A 16455-nucleotide genomic window follows, 5' to 3' on the forward strand; every position below is an offset into this window, starting at 1 on the left:
TATTTGACACTCTTAATAAAAATGATTGTGGATGGTCTTGCACTTAGGGCTGGGCATAAAACATCGAAAACCGAATTATCGAACCGAACCGACTATTTCGGTATTTCAGTCTTCGGTATTTCGATTTTTGGGGAATAAAAGTAAAAAATTCGGTACTTAAATTTCGGTATTTATAAATATACTGTTCGGTATTTCGGAAAATTCCGAATACCTAAATAAATACCGATATAAGCCCATTGTATTAAATTACATAATTACTAGTCCAGCCCAATAGCCAATAGGCCTACCCATCAGTTCACTTCACACGAATCACACCTAAAAAAAATCCCTGATCGACCTAAACTCACTTCACACTTAATAACCTAATAATTAAAATCCCTAATCGACCTACCACAGATACAAAAGCTCTTGTCAGTTGTCCCTCCCATTCTCACTTTTACAATTTCAAGGTACTATATTCCTCCATTGCTCTTGTAAATCTTGACTCATTTAGGTAATCTTTTAATGTTTATATATATATCAGTCATCTGGTTCGGTTAGTCCTTGCATAAGTCTAGTGCTTGAAAGCATTTTTGCATTTAGCTACAAGGTACAATGAAGTGCATTTTTGCATCCACTGTTAGGGGTATTACTGTGGATTTCGACTTTAATAGGGTATTACCGAATATCGTACCGAATCGAAGTTTGATTTAACGATTACTAAATAACCGAATCGAAGTTTGAAAGTTTGGTATTTGGTATGACTTAAATGAAAAAGTCATACAGAGCATATTATGACCCTGTTTGGATGGACTTATGCCTATAAGTTGTTTGCAGCTTATAAGCTAAAAGAAATAAGTTGGGTAGTCTAACTTATTTTTTTTGACTTATAAGCTGTTTCAGCTTATAAGCTACTTTAAATAACCTAAGTTAAATGAGTCCAATTATTTTTTTGAGCTTATTTTAAGCACAAAATGACTTTAAGCTGGCCAGCCAAACACTCAAAAAAGTTGAATACAGCTTATAAGCAACTTATAAGCCAATCCAAACGGACTCTACGATGCAAAAGGTATTTTATTAAGAGGGACGAAAATTAAAGGCCAGCACAAACGTGCAAATTGTACAAGAATTGTTGGGCTTATACCTTGGCCCATTTATAGTATAAGCAACCCAAACCCAAACATTCTCGTATCAAACTAACACCATAATTTAATTGATTTTCAGTTGTTACTATTATTATACCAGATATAAAGCTTTTGGGGACAACAATGGCTGAACAACAAAAGAAACGAACAATGGAAGCATTAGAACGAAGATTTGCTCAAGCAAAAGCTGAAGTTCATCAACAACAACAACACAAAAACAAGAAATTCACTGTTACTACAACACCTGTTCAAAACAACGTTAAACTTACTCCTCAGAGTATCAATTCTTCACCTTCACCTCTCAAATCAATTGCAACTTCTACTGCCACGTCATCCAAAAAAGGTTTCATATTTTTACACTCGTTTTTAGTACTCCCTCTGTTCCAGTTGACCAGTTTGGGAGTCAAATAACTTTTTGTTTGACTTAATTTTAAGAGTATTTTAGAATAAAATTTACATATTTGAAAACTACATAAAAAAATATTAATTCACAATATATTGGATAAAATTTGCAGTCAAAAGAAATAGTTTTTTGACTCCTAAACTGGTCAACCTTATTTATCAATCAACTATGCATCAATTTCAAATTCGTCGTGGTTAGCTACATGAATCCTCTATACTTGTTGTATGTACGCCCTCCGTCCCGATTTATGTGTCACTTTTCGCTTCTCGAGAGTCAATTTGACTAAACTTTGAAGTTGAATTAGATTAGATTAGCTTAATATTTTAAAATTAAAATTTATGTATTTTGAAAACTACGTGAAAAGTACTGCAATTTTAACTTTTCTCATACCAATTTAGTGAAAAAAATACGTCATAAAATGTTGGTCAAAGTTCATGTGGTTTGTATATGGGGAAACGAAAAGTTGCCGCATAAATTGGGACAGAGGGAGTATATCAGTAGTAGGATTCGTCATAATTATGTTTTATGCCTGGGCATGAACTTAGTGCAAATAATCTTTACCCCGACTTTGAACTTACTATGCTCTGCGGATTAGGTGGAATTATGTTCACTTTTGTGTTGGTTGTTAAAAAAATTTCAGTTTTAATGTGAGCAACTAATTTGTTTGGGTTCACCTTGAACTTACTATGCTCTAGGTTTAACGTTAGCAGTGATTGATGCGTATTTATCCGAGATTAGCTAAAACTGGTTTCGATCTTTCTTCTCAGTTAATGCTAGTATTATCTCTTACTATTTGGTGTGTTTGATTTTATAGGATGAACTTTAATTACTAAGGAAAATGATATTCTCATATTTGTATAGATGGATAAAGTGAGGGAAGGAAAAGAAAGAGGAAGAGTAGTGAGGGTTTTCAGGAACCGATTTTGGTTGCAACAGTTTAGAAAATTGCATTTGTGTTTGATTAAAATCCTCTTCATCTGCTCACTGTATTGCTACCGTTCGTCAGTGTATCACTTCCCTAATCTTAGTGTCAGTCATTCACTTCAACTTATTCAAACTCAACCTAGTGTGCTTCCAGATTTTCCTCAGAGCCTACATTAGTTGTCTTCAGTAGTGAAATCCAACACCAGAACAGCTTGCTGATGTTGACCTTGATGTCCTATTTTAAAAAAGAAAGAAACAGACTTGCAATTACCTATGTTTAGTTTTTTCTCATTGATTGGAGCTGCGTCTTTAAATTCTAAATGTAATTGGAACTGGTGTTTCAAAAGAAAGTAGTTGCAATTGCATTATGATTCACTGTGTAACTGCCAGAAAATCATACGTGGAGAAGAAAACATATTTTTGTGTGCAGAAGATATTGTGTTAGTTTGTGTTTTTCTATGGCAGAAAAACAAAATGAGGGAATTTGTTTTGTTGGATTCTTTTAAAGGGGTAAATTCCCTCCGAGATAGAATATAAGCTTTTGACAGAGCAAATTGTGTCAAGGCACCGATGATCAACCAAACCAATATGTTCAATCCAAAAATCACACCAATTGGTAAACCACCAAAGTTCTGACCAAATTGCAGATATAGAAACCAAAACTGCGTGGAGTGGCATTGCCAAAGGTAGTATATTTACCTTCTCTTAGGAAAAGCAAAACTTTGCAATTGCATACTTAACATCAATAACCATATGGACTAATGACATCCTCAATCTTTAGATTAATCTTAAAACCTGAGCTGCAAGAAAACTCTTCTATTGCTCCCCAATCAGTGTGTTAAAGACATTTTGTTCGCTCATGTTATTTGTGCCAAGATCATTGCATTCTATTCCACAACAACAATTGTTTTCCTTAATATGCTGAGATATAACAGCGTATAGAATTTCAATGGGTTTGAGACCACTATTCTCAGCAAGTGCCATTGGGATAAAACCAAAGCATCTGCAAATGCCCTGATAGTATACTGCTCAACTCCTGGGTCTTTATCAGCTGTTGCTTCCACAGCAATTGAGCAAAAGATCACTGCTGAACCACCACTATATACAATAGAATTGTTGCGAATAAGATTTCTAGCCACACACAAAGCATCATGGCTACTATGTTTTGTCTCCGCTGTCATCATCTTGTTGCCACCACAGATAAATATTGTCACAGCCTTGAATTTGCACAATGTGTAATATATGTCTTTCTGTCCTTTTGTTGTACCAAATGATTTCTCTTGGACTAGGTCAGCCCTGACAAGTTTTTAATGTGTCAACTCTTGAAACCTCTGCACAATTCGCCCACCCGTAGCAATTGCTATCAGCTCCAACCTATGTTGCTCGGACTCTCCAAAAATATTGCCGCACCCATGTCGGATTATTCAAAATTGCACTACTTCTGGAGTATCCGACACACTCTCATCGACATTTCTGAAGAGTCCGAGCAACATAGGCTCCAACTCCACACCACCTACCCATCTAACAGCAGGAGATTTCTATGCATTAGTAAGTAGCTTGCTTTGTCATCAAAATCCCACTGGCAAATACCTAAAGTGGCACCAACCTCCTTGCCTTTCTGAACCATGTCATCAAAGTACTGCTGCTCATGTTGGGGTAAAGTTTGAAAATTTTCCACGGTATCAATGTCAACCTTATACTTTATCTTTGGTTTTTGGAGGTTCAATCGGACAAGTCAAAACGGCATCCTCATTTTGCTTTTGCATCTGAAGATTAGTCATATCTTTGTCAACTACAATTCCACAAATTAGCTGTCTATCCTCCCACCAACTTTTTCCTCAACTTTGATTAAGTCCAAATTAACGTCCTTCCTCTCTAAATCTGCAACAGCTATAACTGCTTTGCCAGCAATCTCAGCCATGCTACGGTTGCATCTGTTCGCAATCTTAGATCTAAGTAGTCAACTAGTCATGCAGGTTGGAATCAATGCTCAAACTCATTCACATCAAATTCAAACTTCTGTTCGATATGGCCCAAATGCCTAACTGCTATCCTTGAGCCATTTCATATCCTTGTGTCATTCGAATAGGGTGTATACCACGTTCCAACAACTTCCCCGCTTGTTCTAGAAGTGCCCTAGCCATGAGCCCATGAAAGCTACTCCAGTAGTTCCATCACCATTTCATAATGTTGACTTTGTGACAACTGCACCATCAATTTTGCAATCTGACTGTCAACATTCATCTGCTCCAAGATGGTTTTGCAATCATTTCTGATTCTGAAGCATCTTGCCCATGCCCTTAGGACCAAGAGAAGTGGGAGAAGGTGAGCTATGTCTTTTCCAGAGAAAATGATGACTTTTTGTGCATCAAGGCCTCTTAATCTAGCTTTCGGTTCTTGTTCCTTGATAATTAAGAATGGCGTACCAAACTCATCGAATGCCAATGCCATTGCTCTCTTTCTCTCTGCACCAGATCCTCAATGAGATGATCCTCAATGGGATCAGGTGCGATGGAGTCTAGAGTGAATCTGTAGTCTGTCTAGAAGGTTTCAGAATCCTAAGTTCAGTTCAGTGCCAAACCCTTTGGTTTTCCTTCTTTTTATTCTCTTTCATATCTGTAGTTAACTTTTGGCATCCAAAAACTGTGCAACACAGTTGCCATTTTCCAGGAACGTGAGTTAAACATTTTAATGTGGTTCTGTCTTGATTTCATTCTTGTGATTCTCTCTTTTGATTTATCTTCATTCAAACATTTTTCTGGTTTATTTGTAGGCTATTTATCTTTTTCTGGCCATACATCTGCTCAAGGTACAACCTTTCTTCTATATACTTCTCTTGCATTCTTATCTAAAGGTATACATGAGACTAATCTAGGATGCTAAATTTCATCCTGCTACATAGATGTTGAATTGAATAATCCAGCATACCTCAAGCTCTCCCATTCAGTAGACGAGAATCTCCTGAAAATTACAACTGAGGTAAGAATACACGTGAACAAAATAATGCTTCAAGAATGTGCTCTATTAATTAATAGCTTCTCTATTACTCATCCCCTTTGTTGCAGATTCCTGGTAAAGACACGACTGTTAACGATATTTTGCATGATCTTCTCCAACATGGTGATTCAGCCCAGAAATATATGCAGGGGTCAAAAAATGTGAAAGTTGATAACTGGATTCTTCTTGATAATGTTGTACAAAAAAGCAGCATTGCTACTGGAGCTCGTATTCGGGCTATGGAGAGACAGTCAAAGAGATCTAAAAGACATATGTCCATAAAGCAACATAAGAAGTTGGGATTATTGGATTTGCCTCAAGAATTCCATAAGTGAGTTGCGTCTACTTTTTTGAGTAAAAGAGTTTTAGCTTGCCTGTTTAAAACTTTCTGCCCTTCTTAGTGAGGAATTATATGTAGTTTTCGAACTTACTACAGTGTACTGCGGTTCATTTTTTCTTCTGTTTGACTAGATGAGTCTGACTACGTTGGAAGTTGAACTTTGAACTTTGAAGTCTCATGGTGGTTTGTAGATTTAATTGTGATGTGATTATTTATTTATTTTAATATGGTGAACTTTTGTTATTAAAAAAAAAAAAAATTTAAAGATTTTTTTGTTTCTCTTAATAAGAGCCATCACATGAAAAGGTCATCTTACAGAGAATAATTCACACAATTTATTTTTCGTCTAAAAAAACTGGTGTGAATTATTCTCGGTAAGATTACCTTTTCATGCGATGGTCTTGATTAAGAGATTAACGGCTACACTGAATCTCATGTGGCATGTGATATCTGTCTCTTCTATCTGCTCTGGTAATTATTCTTTTATTTAGCGTTAAAGGTCTTTTATTGAATGACCCACAACCAGAAGGTGCTGTGAGTATTTACGAGTAGCAATATTACATATTGTGTAATGAGCTAAAAAAAATCTCATGGCCTCCATATCATTTGATCTGCTGAGGACAAAAGATGAATAGGCTGCTATTACTTCTCCCTTATGTTGATTACAATACATATTGCTTATCTAGAAAGTCAAATCCCAAAATGGATATCTTACACCATGTGGTTCTTCCGCATAAAATTCAATTGCTAAGTGAACAAATTCAGCTGTCTACTTTTTTTTTGATAAGGTAAGATTTAAATTCAGCTGTCTACTTATTTGACTTTTAGCTATATTTTTCAACTAGGTTTCTAGGGACAGAGCTACTTGTTAGACGCTTCGCCTTGTTCAGCAGTGAAAGATTGTACTTTTGTGGGCCTTGCGTACTGTGGGGTCACATAGAGCCAAATATTCCTAGATACTTACAGTTGATGATACCTCATGGATATTATATTCTTACAACTTTTTATATGCATGTTGTTCTTATTTTGACTAGTTAAGTTCCCTGCTAAGCTTTGTTCTTTTATAGGTTAGGTGTTCCTCCCTCAACCCCCCCCCCCCCCCCCCCCCCCCTCTTTTCTGTTCTTTTTTCCTTTTTAATGTAATGTGTGTACGTGACTCTCTTATGTGGCCTTTTCTGCAGCTATAACATCTTCAAGCCAATGCACGATAAGTGGAAAGACTATGTAACAAAACTCCTGAAAAATATTGGGTTGGCTTTTTGTTTCCTCGCTTTTATTTTTATTTTTTTATGGTTCAGTTTTTTTTAAAAAGAAGCTTTTTCTCTAGTGATCCAATTAAACAATTTGTATGTCTCTCTCACCTGCAGTATTGGCCTTGCAGGAAAAATCAGTTATCACAATGTCTCCTTAATGCAGACTTACATGGTGCACTAATTCTAGGTTAAGTATAAAACACATCTCCTTTTTAACTCTTTTAGGTAGACCCTTCAAAACTATTACAAGGAAAGGCTATATTATTACTCGCTGATTCTGTCCTGTCATTAATGTTTTACAAGGACCTAAGCATTCTTTGTGATGAGCTAAATTGCGAGAAGCGGTTATCTATATCTAAAGCCTGAAGAATTGAACTTTGATAGAGAAAATTTTCACAGTGTTTATCTCTTGCACAGTGGCCCGTGCTCACAGATAATATAACATCTTTGTTTCTGAAACATTGTGGCATTTATTTGTTGCAGTTGTTCAGTGCAAAATAGCAGGCTTAATTGGTGTACGTGGTATCATGATTCGTGAGACCGTAGAAACATTTGGAATAATCACAGAAGACAACAAATTCCAAGGTTTGTCCTGTTCAACTTAGAGTTTCATTGATAGCTATAGGAGCCTATAAGTAGCAAATATATGTCCATTGCAATCTACTTTCACTAGCCCTGATGCCAGAAATAGAACAGATTATGATGCTTGCTTGCTTCTGTCTTCTCTCTCTTTTTTTTTTTTTTTTTTTTTTTTTGCTTTCTTGGTTGAGTGATTTTTGCTGGTGCCACTCTCCTTGATGACCAATGAATTTTACCACTAAGTGAGGCATTATTTTCAATTTTTGTTAGTTTTCATTTCTACTCGTGCCGTCCAATTTCTTAGCTTTAAAAGATCGTATTTCAACTTTGAATCCAAAGGAAATTGGCACCTTAGCCGTTTTGCTATTGTTCTGAAAGAAATCTTTGGGGAATAATGATCCTTTCCGACTCTCCTTCTGGGAACTATACCCCAGTGTAGGCTCATTTGGTAAATACTCTCTCCAACCTTATCCTTATTTCAACTTTTTTTTTGTTTGATAAGGTAAAGTTTTATTCAAAAGCAGTATCAAGATGATACTGCGAAAGTGCAAAGAAAATGCAGGCTAGATTACATTAGAAACCTAAGTAGTGTAGCATGTCATCTAAATTCATCACAACATTTCCATCTTTCCAATAGTACACGTTGTTCCTACAACTATATTTCACAGGCTGCAACTGCTGCTTTTTGCCTTTGAAGCACCTCTTATTCCTTTCTATCCATATAGTCCAAGCTATGCTAAGAGGAATGGCGCTCCATATCTTCTTTAGGGATGCATCTGGACATGCAGCTTCCCAACACTATAACACACCCCTGAATGTCATTGGACTTGTCCAATGAATGCCAAAGTTAGCAATGAACATGGACCACACCTGCCGGGTAAATTCACAATGCACAAAAATATGATTCACCGATTCGCTAGGTTTTCCACACAAGTAGCATCGGCTGCACATTTTCCAACCCCTTCTCTTCAGATTTTCTAGTGTTAGACATGCTTCATGAGACACAAGCCAACCAAAGAAGGCAACTTTTGTTGGGACTGTGGTCTTCCAGATCATCCTCCAAGGCCAATTTTGTCTGTGCACTGGCTGAGAGGAATTTAGAATTTTATAGAAAGATCTGACAGTAAAAGAACCCTTTTTACTCGCTTCCCAGATTTGGCTATCTTCTCTATTTGGGACTAACACAACTGATTGCATCTTCTGAATAAATAAATCAACTTCTTGCATTTCTCTGTCAAAGAGATTCCTTCTGAACTGGAAGTTCCATCCTGAATTAGTAAATATATCTGCTAAGAGGACTTCTGGATTATATGCCAATCTGTACAAATTGGGAAATTGATTTTTCAGCAAACCACAACTATCCCAATTATCTTCCCAAAGGCTAATCTTTTTTCCATTCCCGATCCTTAAAACAACGTACTTGTTGAATTCCTCCCATAGAGTGGAAATCTGTCTCCAAACAGCAACTCCATATGGAGTCTTTACTGCTTTAGGTGCCCAAAAACCCTCTTTTCCATAAATCACCTCTACCACTTCTTTCCATGAACTTTTATCCCATCATTTAACCTCCATAGCCATTTACATAACAAGCTTTGATTTTGAGCTCTGAGATTTCTAATTCCCAGACCCCTTTCCTTTTTATGTTTTGTCACGATGCTCCACTTTACTAAATGAAATTTCCTCCTTTCTGCGTTGCCTTCTGATTTTATCCACTTTTTTATCAAGACTGGCTGGAATAGGAATCAGAGACATTAGATATGTTGGGATGCCATCGAGGACACTATTTACCAATGTCAATCTGCCCCCAAAAGATAAGTATTGTTGCTTCCAAAGAGCCAACTTCTTTTCACACTTCTCTATCACTCCATTCCATACGGATTCGTCTTTGAATTTTGCACCTAAAGGTAATCCCAAGTAACTGGTAGGAAACTTTTCAACTTTGCAGCCCATGATATTAGCCTGCCAGCACATTTACATCAGTTTCAACATTCAAAGAAAACATTGAGCTCTTAGTCAGGTTGATTTTCAATCCAGTAACAGCTTCAAATGCCAACACCACCACCCTCGAGTGTAACTCTTGTTCTATTTCAGCCCCACACATCAACAGTGTATCATCAGCATAAAGACTATGAGAAACTTCTATACAATTTCCGGAGCGACCCTCCAGTTTAAAGCCTTCTATCCATCCACTCCTCACAGTAGTATTAATCATCTGACTTAGCACCTCCATAACTAAAAGAAACAGATAGGAGAAAGAGGGTCCCCTTGCCTCAGGCCTCTTTGGGAGCTAAAATAACCTACTGGACTACCATTAATAAGAACAGAAAACTTATTAGTGGAAACACAAAATTTTATCCATTGAATCCACCAGTCTCCAAAGTTCATCTTTTCCAGCAACTTCAGCAAACAAGGCCAGCTGACATGATCATAAGCCTTTTCCAAATCTAATTTGAACATAATTCCTTGTAATTTCTTTTTACAGTAGTAATCAATGCACTCGTTAACCAGCAGTGCTGCATCTGCTATTTGTCTCTTGCTCAAAAAGGCATTCTGATTTTCAGAAATCAGCTTGCTTATTTCAACTTTCTTAGTTCTTTCTCTTTTCATTAAGCTGTGACTTGTGAGTTGTCACCCATGCTGTCAATGCAACCTGGAACTTTTACTTGATACACCTTATTTTGTATTTTGGTTTATATTCTGCAAAATATTGTATAGATAAGCTGGTTCTTAGTATGTTATAGACATTTTAGAGGCTTGCTAAGTCTATAGTTCCAAAACTCGGCTGCATCCATCCTCAAGAGTGTCTACTATACATTGATATGGAGCAGTAACCTTTAATCCGTCAGTTACTGTTTTTAATGAATGAGCATTTTCTTAGTAGGCTATATTGGAATATAACGCTTGAATCATAATCCAGTAGCTAACTTCGACCTCTTATGTGAAAATCTTGAACCAAGCTAAGAAAAAACTACTTTTCTTCTATGTTGCTCGGACTCTCTAAAAATGCTGTCTGTCATGTCGGATCCTCCAAAATGCACTACTTTTGGATGATCCGAGACGCACTCGGTGACATTTTTGAAGAGTCCGAGTAACATAGCTTCTCTTTCTCTTTTCGATTTAGGAAAAGGGGATGGGGCAAGAATGCAGAAGTTCTTGTTAATACTTGTTTTTTTCACTGCCTTGTTCTCATCTTATTGCTTATCTGAATTGCAGTTGTACCAAAAAAGCTTTCTGTATTTATGCTACAAGTGGACTGCTGGAAAGTTACATTGCTTGGAGACAAACTAATGTCAAGAAACATGATTACATGATATAGTTAAAATGGATATTTATCATATGAGAAACTTCTTGGCATTTCTTGAGGTTAGTGGCTCTATTCACGTCTAAAAATGTTGCCACAAGCTCTAGTTATGATTAAACATCCTTCTTGGCTCTTGCAGTATCTTACAGATGAAGAATGACTCCAATAGCTGTATTATTGCTTGGAAGATCACGTGGCCTGGGTTTCATTCTTTTAGCCGAGGCTGATCAAAAGAAAGACTACATTGGGCTTACAGTGGGAGAATAAAGGCGGCATTTAAGGGGGTACTTAGTTTTTGAAATTTGAGTACGGTGTTGGAATTGAAAGCATCTCTGTTAGGTACTTTTCCCCTCAGTGATAAAAATCGATGCAACAGTTCTATATTTTTTATTGACATACTGTTCAAGGACTCCACATTGTGGGATTTCACTGGGTATGTTGTTGTTGTATACTGTTCAAGGAGCATATCTATTGCTGCAACAGAATTTCTTTTGCAAAATTTTGATACTCCTTGTGTCATTTAGAGTTGTACAGTTAACTTTTATTCAGAAAGAGATATTTATCATATTGATTTTACTGTTAAAAGAAAGGACCCAGAGTTTCTTGGAGAAAGCTTCTCTTCTTGCATTTGGCTTTGTATTCAACTATTCATACATATTTGGTATAAATAATTGAAGTTGAAAATCTGAAAGACCAGAGACTTTCACATGCTTAGAAGGGTATGTGAGCAGAGTTTCACTTTCCTGCCTGAAGAAAAATTCATATATGTGCTTAGATGAAAGAAACATTATGAATTGGTATGAAGATTTTTAAGTCTTTCTCCTTCTCAGAAAGGTTTGTGTAATTCTATGTTTGAAAGGTTCACTTTGGCCGTCGCCACAGAGGCACAAAGTTCTTATGTACACTCTCATGGGATAAGCGTTGAAGTTCGGTGATGTTTGATAAGTGTGGGAAGTCGGTAGTATATTTGATGATTGAAAGACCTATCGATTTGCATTAACTTCCTGTGGCTAATAGTGGGAATTATAATGTAATTGCATTCTGTGGAATCCATCAACCAGACAACATAAAGTTCTTTCATATCCTCGACACACCAGAAATAATACGGAAAGATGGACTTCTGTTGGCCTGTTTTGAGGCTCACTGATGATGACTAAATCATGCTCATGTTTGAACTCTTCTAAGTCGTGTGAGTCACAAATTATAATTTTTCTATGATCATAGATAAGGATAACCCTTGTTTCATGAGCTAACTTTTGGAGTTTAGAGTTAAAGACTCAAAAGTCTATTCATTTAACAGATACAAAGTACATGAACATTGATTTACAAATTTTTGGTTATATTTAGAATGTTTAGAAATAGCCGCATTCTTAAAAAGATAGCCTACATGTGATATGGTTCATTGACACTTATGACCTTATTTTGTGCTGGTCTTTAGTTATTGTCCTTCATAATAAATAATTTTTTTCATTGGCATTAATTTATATTTTTGCATCATAATATTCACAAGTTATGCTAAGTATGAATTTTGCCCTTAAAAGAACTTTTCAATTGCTAAAGGGTAAAAACTATAGGCCAGCGCATTTTAAGGACAAGTCGTGCAATTTCTTCATATACATAATATTTTGACTAAAGACTAAATATTTTTGACGGAGCGGCCAACTAGGTAAGTTTCCTAATGGAAGTAGTAAGTGCGAAATAAGGTTTACAATTACGTAAATTCTAAAATGCTCACTTATCTGATCTCTAAATACATTTTAAATGGTCCCTACTGAACAAAAAGTGTACAGGTAACAATTTTCACAGTTTCAAAAATAGAACAAATGATCACTCATAAATCGATCAACTCTAAACAAAAAGCTTAAAGGTAACAAAAGTTGAACTCATTAACTTAAAATTCTCAATCTGTCGTTGCGTGTAAGTTACGAGTTACACATTGACTCTAATTAGAATTGAACATTCACACACTGAATTGCACAGTCATAGAATGTATGGAAAGAAAAGAACAATTCTAAAATGAAGAAAACGGTTGAAACTTATGTCGTTTGAATTCTCCGTATTCGTGTTGGATCATTAAAAAAATGCACTATTTTTGGAGAATCCAACACACACCAATCAACATTTTTAAAAAGTCTCTGCAACATAGGTTGCAAGTCATGTGTCATACTTTTGGTCTTTATATATATTAAGAAAAGCTATATATGATAACAAAGCAAGGCAATATAGCCCTTGGATTCAAAATAATAACCTCTCCATTGTTTTCTCCTCTCAATTTTCCAATCACCCTTGAAACTATAATGGCCTTCTTTGAAACTCCATCTCCAAATTGCTTAACAACTTTTCTATGTGCACTCCAACTACTAGTAGAAAATGATTCAAACCAATTAGTTTTCTCATGAATTCCATAATATTGGCCTATGATTTTGCACACACCACATGTTTTCTTGCTACAAATTCTTGGAGACTTGTCAAGGCCTAACGAACAAGTAACCGTTGCACCATAGTAGAAAACTCTCTCTACTTGTCTTTTACTTGAACTTCTCGTGGATCTTGAATTCGTCACCATCTTCTTGCATTCTTCAAAATTTTCACTAATCTTTTCGCTATGATTCACTTTCAAGATTTTTTCAATTTTGTATCCAACTCCATGCTTCCATCCCGAGCGAAAAATCGCTTCCACTATGGTTTTTGAATGATTCCCTTCAACAATCTCGTCTAAGAGCTTAAGCGGTTTGTGCACATTCAATCTTGGAAAGTCACAAATGTTGGAACAAGATTTGAAATTTAACCTCTTTCTTGATTTTGAAATCCCTTTGTTTTCAAGTGGATTTGAAGGATTTTTTTCTCTTTTTGGAGAATTAGTTGAACTTGGATTTGGCTTGAAGCATCTAATTGTAGAACTTGGATGACAAGCAAGAATTGCTAGAGATGTCATTAAGAGACATTTTTCAGACATTTTTTAGTCTCTTTTTTGGTATTAGGATGATGCTTAATGTATAGTTTATTTCAAAAGGGCTAAGGAAATCTCCATATTAATGATCAAAATCAAGAAATATATTCACTGTGATATTTTTTACTGTAGTGCTTTTATAATATGGAGATTCAAAACTAATGAGGTGTAAAGTTAAGATTAGAAATGATTTTTACCTTGCTGAGATTCCTTTTTTTTATCTTCAATTATGATGATTGTACGTAACCATTCAGACAGCCTAACATAGTCTACAAAAGGAAATTTATGGGGCCCTCGTTAATAACCACAGATTCTAATCCGTAACTTAGGGATTCTAATGAGTTAGATTTTATTCTGATATCTGTCATTTGGATTTTGGATGCATCTATAAAAAAAAAATTAATTAAATCTTTTCCGTTGTATCAAATAAAATAAAATCAAATATAAAGATTACCCCCAAATTATCTAATCAAAGTAAGGAAAAAAAATCGAATATCTAAGTCGTTATGTTTTCAATTAGTTGTCATGATCCAGTTAATTCGATACAATAGTGCGCGATCTTTTACGATATATAAACAACAAAATATGTCCTTAAAGGTGAAAGATCCGTAGGCCGTAGAAATAGCACTCACTGATCACTTTTTGTGTTCTGTCATTGTAAAATAATCATTATCATGAAGTTTCAAATTCCACAAGTACAACTCCAGGATAATGTAATAGAGTTCTACCTAACCAAAAATTGGCTATTTGCCGATCATAGGGACTAGAAGATGGCTATATGTGAATTTTACCCGAAAGATCCTCCATGTTTAAATTATCTCTATAGGAGGTTTTAATTAAAGGACATATTAATGCCCACTTTATTCTTTCTATTTCCTCCTTTTTCATGTTAAAAATTCAAAGTTGGTGAGGTATCAATGATCAACTTGTAACACTCCATAAATCCGAATTAGGTGTGAATGCGCTAAATGAGTGTTAGCGTGGCATTTTGGCCATATGAAGTCCCAACGGGATGAGTTTGGGTGGAAATAGTTGTTTTGGAATCAAGACAGATAGTGAGGTGCATAACATTCGATAGAATCGACTAAGTTTATGGAAGGTCTGTTTTCTATCCTAATTTCGTGAAAATCTGTTAGGTATTTGAGAAAACTTACAACATGAAAGTTGTAGCCCTTTGAAATCCTTTCCAACGATATATTGTGGAGCACAAACAGAGCTCTGTACAAAAAGTTATGCCCATTTTATCGAGCGCGCATGGCAGGCGAGGCGAGGCACAGAGCGAGGGGGGAGCTCGCTCAACGAGCCAAGGGATACTTCGCCCTAGCCTATAAAAGCGACCTTTAAATGATTTTATGCCATTTTTGACGTTCCAACTTCGTTCTAAAGCCCTAAACAGCCGTTTCTCTTCTCTCCTCATCCTCCGACGTCAAGGTAAGATCACTCTAACAATTCCTAAGTAATTCTAACATTAATTCATGATTAGTAACATGATTCTTCAACCAAAACATAGGATTTCCAAGGTAAATCCTAGAGATTCAAAGCTAGAGTTTTGGTGTTCTAAGTCAGAGAAGTAGTTTAGTTTGTTAGATTGGAGCGATTACAGGTATGTAAGGCTAACTATCTACGTGTGAGAATGTTATTGATCTTCCCCACACCTCGTTCTTCATGATTATTACGAGTTGCATCAGAAATAGAGATTATGCCTTAGTTCATGAAAAGTTCAAAACTTCTAATCCTTTGAGAAAAAAGTTTTGTAGTTGTTCATGATTATCATTATGAATATTGTGAACTCAGTACGTAATCAATATAGACTCATGTTTGCTATCCCATGAGTCTCAGTCATGAAAACTCAATATGCTTATAAACAGTTAATGCTTTAAACTCCATAACCAGTTCTTGAATACATGTCTCAGCATAGTAATGTTCAGTATTCCAGTGTTATGCATTACAGTATGATTTTCAGTTCCTTAATATAAGTTGATGAATGTTGAACACCTGTATCTTTGCCCGAGGGCACAGTTTTATGTATACGTATACTTGGCTGAGGCTACCGACTGATGCACATACTTGGCCAAGGCCACATACTTGTGCACTTATACTTGGCCAAGGCCATAGCTGGATGCACTTACTTGGGCCTTAGGCTACATATTTGAGCACTTATTCTTGGCCAAGGCCATAGATTATAAATCAAGAAAAATAGGTGATTCATATTCAGAACAGGGAGTACCCATTTACTTTACTTCTTTTGTTCAGTTCAATTATCAGTTTCAGATTATATATACATGTTTATTGATTTGGGCTGCCCTTTCCCGAGCAGCCCACTTACAGTTCTTTCATTCAGTTGTTTTACATACCAGTACAATTCAAATGTACTGACGTCCCTTTTGCCCGGGTCCTGCATTTCACGATGCAGGTATTGATTTACAGGACGACGAATCGGCTCGCTAGGTTTCTCGTATCAGCTGCTCGGTGAGCCCCAGTTCTTTCGGGGCATTATCCTTATTACAGTCATGTTTTCAGTATTTTAGACAGACAGGTATACCGGGGCCTTGTCCTGGTAAACAATCAGTATTTTCAGTACTCT

At 36.1% G+C, this 16455-nt stretch overlaps 2 protein-coding genes and 1 pseudogene across 2 annotated transcripts; 1 reads left to right on the plus strand and 2 right to left on the minus strand.

Annotated features, from left to right (window-relative positions):
* The first annotated feature begins 1203 nt into the window (after positions 1 to 1203).
* Positions 1204 to 11510, plus strand: LOC132630093 (ribonuclease MRP protein subunit POP4). The gene is made up of 9 exons (XM_060345629.1): positions 1204 to 1467; positions 5225 to 5260; positions 5354 to 5430; positions 5517 to 5779; positions 6970 to 7038; positions 7170 to 7228; positions 7525 to 7626; positions 10834 to 10983; positions 11061 to 11510. Exons 1-8 carry the CDS (start codon positions 1248 to 1250, stop codon positions 10929 to 10931), a joined length of 924 nt encoding a protein of 307 aa, XP_060201612.1. The 5' UTR covers positions 1204 to 1247; the 3' UTR covers positions 10932 to 10983; positions 11061 to 11510.
* LOC132630095 (T-complex protein 1 subunit epsilon-like) lies at positions 3194 to 4902 on the minus strand (annotated as a pseudogene).
* Positions 11511 to 13106: 1596 nt separating the features above from the next.
* On the minus strand, positions 13107 to 13877 carry LOC132630217 (uncharacterized). Its single transcript, XM_060345802.1, has one exon. It carries the CDS (start codon positions 13875 to 13877, stop codon positions 13107 to 13109), a length of 771 nt encoding a protein of 256 aa, XP_060201785.1.
* Between the last annotated feature and the right edge of the window lie 2578 nt (positions 13878 to 16455).

Source organism: Lycium barbarum, chromosome 3, assembly GCF_019175385.1.
Source record: "Lycium barbarum isolate Lr01 chromosome 3, ASM1917538v2, whole genome shotgun sequence".
Classification (NCBI taxonomy): Eukaryota; Viridiplantae; Streptophyta; class Magnoliopsida; order Solanales; family Solanaceae; genus Lycium; species Lycium barbarum.

Excerpts from the sequence above, each read along its gene's own strand:
- LOC132630093 (XM_060345629.1), top strand. The coding sequence starts at position 1,248 with ATGGCTGAACAACAAAAGAAACGAACAATGGAAGCATTAGAACGAAGA. Across the intron at positions 5,780-6,969 it reads TTGCCTCAAGAATTCCATAA|CTATAACATCTTCAAGCCAA; the intron begins GTGAGTTGCGTC and ends CCTTTTCTGCAG. Across the intron at positions 7,229-7,524 it reads ACATGGTGCACTAATTCTAG|TTGTTCAGTGCAAAATAGCA; the intron begins GTTAAGTATAAA and ends TATTTGTTGCAG.
- LOC132630217 (XM_060345802.1), bottom strand. The coding sequence starts at position 13,877 with ATGTCTGAAAAATGTCTCTTAATGACATCTCTAGCAATTCTTGCTTGT.